The sequence below is a fragment of the Neopsephotus bourkii genome, unplaced genomic scaffold (assembly GCF_033783945.1).
Source record: "Neopsephotus bourkii isolate Nb327-2 ecotype Australia unplaced genomic scaffold, CSIRO-AGI_Nbou_v1 NB_1825, whole genome shotgun sequence".
Taxonomy (NCBI): domain Eukaryota; kingdom Metazoa; phylum Chordata; class Aves; order Psittaciformes; family Psittacidae; genus Neopsephotus; species Neopsephotus bourkii.
Genome location: NW_026902298.1, coordinates 13,634,777 through 13,645,029, shown reverse-complemented (window position 1 = coordinate 13,645,029; position 10,253 = coordinate 13,634,777). Strand labels below are relative to the sequence as shown.

Sequence of the window (10,253 nt, the reverse complement as noted above, 5' to 3'; positions counted from 1 at the left end):
TGTCAGGTTCTTACTTTCCGCAAAGAACACCCCAAACAGCTGCTTTTAAACCAACAGTTAGCAATCAGCAGTCCTGGTAATTCTGGGGAGCAATCCTGAAAACTGGGGTTTGCTCAGTTTCTTCCCACAGCTGTACCATTTTATTTTAGCTCTAGCAGGACTGCTAAGCTTACTAAGCTTCAGCATTCTGTCTATTAACAATTACCTGGATTCCTGTTTCATTCTTCTTATTTCCTCTACATCACTTTAGTAGCCATGTAGATCTTGATGTTTTGTGCCATTTCTGCCTGGGTAGTGCCGCCAACTTGTTTTGTCAGAGGTTTGCTGCCACTTATTTTGCCATCTTCCAGCTTACCTGAGTTCCAAATCTTTCTTTTTCTTTTTTCTTTTCTTTTTTTTTTTTTTTTTTTGGAAGTATTTTGTTTAATAAGTCTATGCAATTGTTCAGCTAAAGCAGCTGGTTTACTTCTGAAAGTCCCACAGTAAAGCGAAGCCATACTGGCTGCTCAGCTAAAAGATGGCCACACAAGAAAGATGCTTGTGTCACAGCGAGGGGACTGCAGGCAGCCCTCCCCTGCTTGGGTGTGTTTGTTGCTCTCTTTGAATAACAGCCTTGCTTCTCTTGCTCAACTGCATCAGAAGCTGGATTATATCATATTACTGTTGATGCCAATGTATGAGGAGGACTCCAGTAACCACAGTCTAAACTCAGCTCTCATGCAAACACTACTAGTTAGTGGTCAGCCATGATACCAGAAAGGATAGAGCACAGAGCTGCAATGTGTACAGACAAAACTCAGTGAAGCTTTGAAGTAATTGTTAAGTGGCTTAATGGCAAAATCGACTTTGTCCTTTCTTATATCTTGTGCCTAAATCTGTTTTAGTGATTTTAAGTGACACATTTCAATGAGGTAAGTTTGCACTGACTTCTTAAAATGATGAGTGGTAGCTACTACAGAAGAGCTACAGTGGGATGATCTGAAGACATAAGAACTTAAAGGGTACCTGTGACCACATACAGTGAGAAAAATCTATTGACTATACCTGAAAAGGCCACGTGCAGACTTTATGCCATCCATACTGATAACTGAGGAACAAGGAAAAGTATCTCAGAGGCCTGAAGCAGTAAGACTGCAATGGAAGAAGGCAGTCTTCTAAAATCAGAGGAACTAGACACGTGGTAGGTGGTTAATATGTATGCCTGCAAGATCCAAAGCTATGGCCACTTCTCTATTTCCCCAGCCCTAGAAAGACACAAACACAGGGAATTGCACAACTTTTGCAACAATCCCTAAGACTTCCAACAGCTCTTAAGCCAGGTCTGCCCCATATCAACCAAGTCCTAAGCACCCTCACCTGCCAGAGTACCCAGAACAGTTACAATAAACTGTAGTAAGGAGCTGCGGAGGAAACACTTTTGACCTTGGAGACAGTCATGTGTTTAAAGCTACTGCTGCCTCCTACGCTTGTACGGAGTTCCTAACATTTTGCCTTTGCTTAGCCCAAATGGCAGACGTGCCATGTCTGCTGAAGTAGGATGAATATGCAACAGTGTATATGAAAATTACTTCAGCTGTTATCTTGCTATAAATGCAGGGCCGTAAGCAAACACCCACACTGCGTTAAGTGCCCACAGAGGAACTCTGTATAACTCTGCAGGCAGGATTAACACAAGTTTCGCTGGTCGGCCGTCTTGACAGATCCGGTGAAAGCGCTTTGCTTCGGCCTCCTGATGGTATCTGGAGGCGCTGCCGTACGGGTCCGGGCCTCCCCAGCAAGCCAAGCCGAGTCAAGCCGACCGCGGTCCCCTCAACCCCCGGCCACGCCCGCGGGCGGGGGCGCCTCAGCCCGGAACTCCTCAGCGCCACGGAGCATGCGCGCAGTGCGGCGCCGGCGGCTGCGACGGGCGGGCCGTGGGCGCAGCGCAGCGGCTGGGTGACGGCGGCGGCTTCTTCCGGGCGGTGACGGCGTCGCCGGCCGCGTCCCTCACTTTCAAAATGGCGGACGGAGGCGACGGAAGCCACGGAGGCCGCGATGCGGCGGGAGCAGCGGGTAGCAGCTTCCCCGTGCAGCCTCAGGAGCGAGCCGTGGTGAGCTTGCAGCCCGGCGCGGTTCCCCCTGCCGCCCCTCGGGGCAGCCTGAGCCCTGTCCGTGCCGGGACCCTGCCGCTCGGCCGAGCCTTTCCTTCACGGAGTGAACCGGTGCACCCCGCTTGAGGGGGTCGCGTCCTCTGTGTCGGAGCCGCAGTGCGGTGCCATGGAGGGGCGGAACGCGTTGTTGTGGGGCCCGCAGTTGCTGGCGGGTGGCAGCGGCGGCGGCGGCATCTGCCGAGGCATAACCGCTCAGCGCCCGCGGGCGATGGGCCTGGGGCGGACGGTCCGCAGCCCCCCTGCGCTGCGGGCAGACCCCGGTCCGGGCTTCTTGGAAGCGCGGCACGGCACAGGCCCGGTCCCGGCGGGTTGGACTTGCCGCAGCCCGACGGCAGCTGCCTTTACTCCTTGGAGCCAGCCCTGTTCCAGCCCCGGCGAGTTCCTGTCAGGCGGCCCAGAGGGAAGCGGTTTGTTGGCGGCTCCCCGCAGCATCTTCTGCCGGGGCTCTGTCCCGTGTCTTCATTCGACTTTTCTGTAATTAAACGAGATAAAACTTTAGAAAGTTTCAGAGGCTATCCTGTGTCCTTAACACGTTGTAGCATATACATGCGTCTTTATCCTCTTTGTGACTTTACCTTTCTTAAAGGTGGCTACTGTGGAACAAAAAAAGGCTTAGTAATAGATTATTGCTCCTCAGAGTGTGAATGAAAGCAACAAATAGTGGAGTTTAGAAAGGATGTAGATGGAGACAGTTGTTTATTTGCCGAATAGAATTATTCTCTCTCTTCTGTGAATTACTTTAAGCACTTAATGTATTTAATATTCTCTATTCGGAACACAGCAGTGTTTAATCTGTCTGGCTAGCAGTAGTAGGTAAGGGCCTGCTGTGCTTTCCGTGGCAACCTTGTGATTACTATGTTGCCAACGCTTTTGCTAGAGGAGTTCAAAACCCGAAGGCTGTTACCTTAAGAAAGGGAGCCTGAAGTGTCACAAACTTAATCGTGTACCATTTTATGTTACATTTTTCTGTAACATCCTGAATATATATTGTGGGTTTGAAACTCTTTAAAGTTGGGCACTTCACAAGCCAGTAGCGTATTTAAATTTTACAGCATGCTACAAACAAATTAGGAAAATGTAAACAGGGAAAAGTTTACTCCTGGAACTTATCTTGCAGGCAGCAGTGCTAAGCCAAGAACAGTTATTTGTTGTACCTCCTCTTGCAGAATTGTAGGGGTATCTGCAAGTTGTATGGATGCAGCTTGTAATTACAGAGCCTGGTAATAGGACGAGGAGTAATGGGTTCAGACTTAAACAGAGGAAGTTCAAGTTAGATATAACGAGGAAGTTCTTTACTGTGAGAGTGGTGAGGCACTGGAATAGGCTGCCCATGATGATGATGGTGAGGCACTGGAACATGCTGCCCAGGGAAGTGGTAAATGTTCCATCCCTGGCAGTGTTCAAGGCCAGGTTGAACAGAGTCTTCAGTGACATGGTTTAGAGCGAGGTGTCCCTGCCCATGGCAGTGGGTTTGAACTTGATGATCTTAAGGTCCTTTCCAACCCTAACTATTCTATGATTCTATTTCTAAAGTGAAGTATGCTTCTATGACTGTTATGGGCCTGCCAGTGGAGTTCTTTTTTTTTTTTTTTTTCTTCCTGTATTAGAAACGGTTTGATTTTTCAACTAGTAAAAATGTAATTTGATTGCATTATGCTGTCAAAAATTACAATCTGACTCAAGCAACTTCTTAAGCTTGAAAGTCTGAGGTGATAGTTGCAATCAGCAGCAAAGCAATTCAATCAGTCTCTCATTATTTGAGGACATAAGAGCCTGAGTTAGCCCAGGAAATGCATGGAACTGATAATAGTGATGGTGTGAAAAACACAGATATTGAAGACATCCTGAGCTACTTCCAGTTGATGCTGGTCCACTAAGTTGTCTTAATTTTCATGTTGTTTTAGACAAATCTCTGTGTTAGATTTACTATTATTCCAAGAGAGATGGGTGGCCAGGTTGTGTTGTCTGTCATATAGCCAAGCAAACTGCAGGAATTTAGGCAGGGATATGGGGTGAGGCTATTATATTAAGGGAGAAGGGGAGGTGAGGATATGGATTTAGGCTGGGTCCTGCAGCATTCATGAAAGCAAGTTAGATTGAACCTGGCTATACTGATGCCAGACACAGCTGTAATCTGGAAGCAGTACACCCAATTTACCTCTGTACTAGCTAGGTGGAAGTGATATATCCTGACTGACTTGTGTTTTCCTGTAAGCAGCTGGCTGAGTGTCCTCTCACTGTGGTGCTAGAATAAAGAAGTTGAGGGACTGTGGAGCAGAAACAAGTGTCTGGAGTGAGCTCCATCCTTACTGAGCTTGTCAAATCTGTTTTATTATCAAGTCTGTCAGGCTGACTTTTGCTCTCGTGTTTCATCTTTGGCTTTGGGTGCTGTTGGTTGCAGTGCAGTACCAAGTCTGGCTGCATAAGTAGTAAACCTTTCCAGAATGCTGGGTGCATGATGCAGGATTACTGGAATGATGATGCAGGATTCAGCCTGATTCTGGGATGGATGGTGATGACTTGGGTAATAAACTCTTCTACACCCAGCCTAACTCAGTGGTTTCTTTTGTGCAGTTAACTCCAATTCTTCAGTTTGGGTGCCATACTTAGAGGTCCCTGAGTTGGCATTTCACTGCATTAGTTGAAGTCAGGTCTGGTATCTGCCCTCTGCTTCTCTCTAGTGCCTGTATTGCTTCCTCAGCTCAGCTGCCCTGAAAGAGAGAGGGCTGAATTTGAGGTGCACTGCCACTGACCTTAGTAGTAAACTCTGACTACCAAGCTTAAGTTTACTTTCTTTCCAAACAGCATCCATGGTTTGCTTGGCTGACTGATAGGCTGGACTTGGCTTGTCTAGTAGCTGCCTAGCAGGCATTGCCGGTGGCTTAATAAAAGCTTGCTTTGCAGACTGGATCCCACCCTTTGGTTGATGGTCCAGCTGTATTCTAAACAAATTTGTTTGTCCTCTCCCTGCTTTGGTGGTTGCTGTAGAATCATAGAATAGGTTGGAAAGGACCTTAAGATCATCTAGTTCCAATCCCCCTGCCATGGGCAGGGACACCTCATGCTGAGCCATGTAACCCAAGACTCCATCCAACCTGGCCTTGAACACTGCCAGGGATGGAGCATTCACAGCTTCCTTGGGCAACCCATTCCAGTGCCTTACCATCCTCACAGTGAAGAACTTCCTTGTATCTAACCTGAACCTCCTCTGTTAAAGTTTGAACCCAACCTATCTGGAATATATTAACAGGGTTTAGATATTAAAGTATTTCAAAGATTTTAATTTATGCTAAGTCTTCAATTTTTTTTATACCTTTTCAGTAATGTTTTTGAAGAAAAGGGACTTTTTTCCCTGAAGCCCCATTTTTGTCATCAGTCAATACCCCTACAGAAAAGTGTGGATATATGTGAGTAGTGGTGTACAAGAAAAGCAAAGCTTTATTATTAGAATATATCCTTTAAAGTCAAGAAAATAGCTTGATCTTGAATTTTAATCTTAGAAAGCAAAACATGATGGAGGTGCTTGTGCATTCTGAAATATTTCAGATCTTGTTTTGTGTCATTCAGTGCTATTATATAGTTGAGAAAAATGCGTATGAGAAGCTTTGTTCTGTGGCTGTGTTGTAATCAAGTAGCAATGAGGAGGGGGTATTAATATTCATATGCAGGTTATTTCTTGAGATTAATGAAATCTGACAGACATTTTATTTTGGAGTTGCAGTGACTTCTTCCAGTTTTAAATCTGTTCTCTCTTAAACTGAATTATCCTGCATAGACCAGGTGGTGTGTCCTTATAATTTTACAACAGTTTATGTTAAGCTAAGTTAGTTCAAAATTTCATCTTTAGGTAGACCACCATATCCTTTTGTGTGAATAAGCCCTGAATTGCACATAGCCAAACCCACTGTTTTTAGATCAGTGCAGTGTCTTAGCAGAACAGTGTATAGTGGACACTTGTATCAGTGTCCAAGAAGTGAAGTCCATAAAGTTGCAGCAAGTAACTGGAGCATTGCCAGGATCCTGCTTACATCCCTATATATTTAGCACTCTACTGAATTGCTTTTATTTTATTATGGTGTTGAGCAATGCTGTGGCTTTGCCTTCCTTGTCTGCTTTCATGTTTACTCATATTTCTTGGTAATTTTTGTGGCTTTTGTTAGTGCAGGAGTAAACTGTGATTGTGAAGGTATCTGTCATCTTTTCTCAAGTCCGCATAAAGTGCACAACTGCTGGTTGCTGTAATTCGGCTGTAATCACAGAATTTTTAGGGTTGGAAGGGGACTTCTGGAGATCATCTCATCTAACCTCTCTGCCAAGGCAGAGCCACCTAAAGCAGGTTACACAGGAACAGAGTTTTGAATGTCTCTGGAGAGGGAGACTCCAGCCTCCCTGGGCAGCCTGTTCCAGTGCTTTGCCACCCTCAATATAAAGAAGTTCTTCCTCGTGTTGAGGTGAAACTTTTTGCATTTATTTTATAGGCTATTTTATATTATATATATATATCCTATTTATATTTTACTATTTTATGTAGTAAATTAAATATATATACAGTATATGGTAATACTGTTGCAGTGCTGTGAGAGGTATGTGCCTTCAGGATAACGTATCAGCAAGTGTATGTTCCTGATAGCATGGAGCTGTTTTAAGTGGCTTCTAGGTCCCAGAGCAGTAGAGAAGCTGGGGATAAATAAGTTGGTTTTGGTGTATAAGGGAAAGCATTTGGAAGATGCCGAGTGAGTGCTAAATACAGATAGAAACACCTCAAGTTTAGTACACGCATTTAATGCAGAATTAGACTATGTATACACTGGATCTTAAAATGCATGACAATTGGAAAATTGCGTGGTTGTAGTACAAGTTTGAGTGCACAGGACTTAATACAACACAAAAACCTAGCACTTTGTTTGTTTCTCTTGGGTTTTTTTGTTTGGTTTGAGTTTTTTTCCCCAAACATAGCTATGCCAAAATAATGAATGACTTCTTTATCATTATCTACAGTAGCTGCCATTTTTGAAGTGCAGTCTGATGCTAAGAAATTTGATAGATATTCTGTTCCTTTGAGGGTTGGAGAACACGGCATAAACATTAAGGATCAAACAAGGAAAGAATCAAAGTCTTTCCTTTGTTTCTCTAGAAACAAAATTAAAAGGATCTATCAAATAATCAGAACGTAAAAAAAAAAAAAGTAAAATTTCAGTCTCACAGAATACTGCAAGCAACTCTGCAAATAGGATGATTTTGCTATTTTTCCAGGGATAATATGTGTTTTGCATGTTTGTAATAAGTGATAGTAAATTCCTGTTTCCCCTTGTGTTGACATGTTAATTGTACATTGCTATCTACCTAATGCATGTTTGGCCAAAATATTTGGAACATGACGTGTTTAGATTGCATGCCTCAGTCTTGGGAATTACTGCTAGAATTTCTGGCTACTTTGTTTTGCCTGTTGCACCTTCTTAGTAGTCTCGTGCTAATTTTCTAGCATATTTAGGATAGCATCTTCCATTGGTAGGCAGTATGATAGAGATAAAGAGAGGCTTTCATGATTTCACTTCCTATGTCTTGGGCATCTGTTTGCATTAAAGCACTTACACCCTGTGAACTGAAGTTGCACTCTTGTGGTTTTGGCGATGACTTATGATTTAAAACTGACACCTGACCTGCAGTTTTTAAGGGGTTTAACAGGCTGGGTCTGCATTGTTCACCAGAAGACAACATTAATTTTAGCTGTCCAGCAGCTGAAACAGCAACTGAGGGTGCTGGTGGTTACATTTGCTCCTCTGGTTGTCACTGGTTTGCTCTGGTTCAGCTAAGCTGCTAGTCATTGAAGACTATTGGAATCAAGGTAGGTTCTACTGCAGACGAAGCTTTAGTTATCTGTGTTGTTATGAGTCTCATTCCCAGTGGGCAAACGCCTGCATCATTAAAGCATCTTTAACATTAACTGGCACCCTGCTTTGGCTTAGGGGCCAAAGTTTAAATGAATGTAGAGATCAAACAGTTCATGTCTTCAGGTCAGAGTTGTTTAATGTTAATGTTAAGCTATCTTGAATGGTTACCCTTGTTCTGCCAATAAAAAATAACTTGGGAAACCAAACTTGCATCATTCAGTGTAATTACTGATACCCAGTGCAGACCAAAGTTTGGTACATGGCTGCTTCGCAACGACGTTATATAAAGGAGCCATGTGACAGATGTGTCAGAAAACAGATCTTTCATAATATATTGTTCATAAACAGTCATATGTTTAAGCTTAAATTCCCTAATAAAACATTGGTTATACTTTGTGGTAGAATGTGAAACACACAATGAACAACTGTATAATGCTTATGTGACAATAAGCCAGAGTAAATTTCCATTTTAACTCCCTGAACTATGCTCTTCTACAGATAATAGAATTTATGCTCCTAAAAAAATCCAGTTTGATTTAAGGTAGGGAAGAACAAACGTGATAATTAATTTCTAGTGCTTCTTTTTGAAGCCTCTTCTTTGGGGACTACATTTTTGAGGTTGAAATAGATTGCCTTGTCTGCTGGTTATTTTTACTAAAAATAATGCCTAGGTGTTCTGTACTGCAGTTGAATTTTATTGTCAGTGCATTAGAAAACTGAATTTTAAGCCAAAACAAACAGAAGGAAAAGTTAAAAAATTGAAAACAAAATCTTATACAAAAATATTAGCTCAAGAATGTTTTGAAGTTTACGGTCTAAAGAAATGTTAAGTATTCTGCAGTCAAAGAACTTCTGCATGTTTATTCTTTTCAATGTCTTTTATGGTCGCTCAAGTGGAGAGACAGTATCAGAATAAAAGTTTTCTGGGATCTCTTCTCCTGCTAACCTTTTTACCTGGAAACCACTGTTCTGTGAATTAAAGCAAAGCAACCTTTTGCATTTATTGTTGATGTTGAGTGGCACTTGCTTGAAATCATTATGTCTCCAGCATTCTACGTGTTTACTTTTAAAATCCTGCTTCTCCCAGCTGTTCTGACAAACAACTGGTGTTGCCATCCCATGCTTGACAGGTTTGTCATGCACAAGCTAAGCTTTTTTACTGCTCCTTTTAACTGGAATATAGGACTAGGTATAGGTTTTAGTTTGTTCTGCTGGCAGTGTCTAGTCTTCCATAATTTTTATTTAATATTTATAAATATTACTATTTTTATCACAGATTACATTAATATTTCTATCTAAAAATATAGTCTTGAAATCCATGCGGTCATTTTGCATTGAAAGATCAGTGTGTCAATCAATGTGGCTAAAGAAGAGCTGCTTTTTATAGTATTGCTGAATGCAAACTTAGTGTGAAAAGACTTCAGAATTCAAACAGGACTGTGCTTAGAATGTAAATCAGAAAGGAAGTAGTGGCTACTGAATTAATGTACATAATAAACCTGTTGTAATAATAAATTCTGTCATACTGGTGGGAAATATAATGTGATGCTTGATCTATAGGTGAAAAGTGAACTGCGAGTAACTTTCTTCTCTTTTCCTTATATACTTCCTTAGCTCTCATTCCTTTTGTTATTTGCAGTATTCACAAATAAATGTGTTTTGTGAATGACAAAATTGGATGTATCAATGACATATTTTGCTCTTTTTATAGCAAAATTAACTGTTTATTTGTAGGCAAATACAGCTCTTCATCCTCTGACCTTTTCTGACGTGATGCTTATTTAAAGGGTTTGGAAAAAGCCTACAAACTGTCCTTTTAGATGTAGGAGAAGCCTGCATGCTTGACTGGATTTGACTGTTGGGAAGAGCTCTGTGTGCTTACTTACACATGGGAAGAAATAGTAGTAGTCTGATCCCGGAGAGGAGGACAGGTTTTCATGCAAGATAAGACATTACCTCCTAATGATGCTTCCTCAGATGGTATTGTGGGATATTTCTATAGCCATATTCTCCTGAAGAGACATTAAAGATTGCACACGAGTGCTTTTGTTATACAGAACAAATCAAATGTCTTGGACAAAATGGTGACTGTTTCTGCTCTTTTGACAAAACTGCTTATGCTTGAATAACACAGCTTTGCAACTCCTGGTTCTCTTCATCTCCCTTTCCCATGCAGTTCAAGAATTATTGTCATCTTAAAAAAAGAGAATGT

General features: G+C 42.2%; 1 protein-coding gene across 2 annotated transcripts in view; it reads left to right on the top strand.

The window, feature by feature from the left end:
• The first annotated feature begins 1,878 nt into the window (after positions 1-1,878).
• The window catches only part of UBR1 (ubiquitin protein ligase E3 component n-recognin 1), a 66,049-nt gene continuing 57,674 nt past the window's right edge, over positions 1,879-10,253 (top strand). The window contains exon 1 of one of the 2 annotated variants that reach the window (XM_061343730.1): positions 1,879-2,090. In XM_061343730.1, the coding sequence (XP_061199714.1) occupies positions 1,998-2,090 (93 nt within the window). In that variant the 5' untranslated portion in view covers positions 1,879-1,997. The remainder of the gene's footprint in view (positions 2,091-10,253) is intronic. The other variant, XM_061343728.1, reaches the window with a different exon arrangement.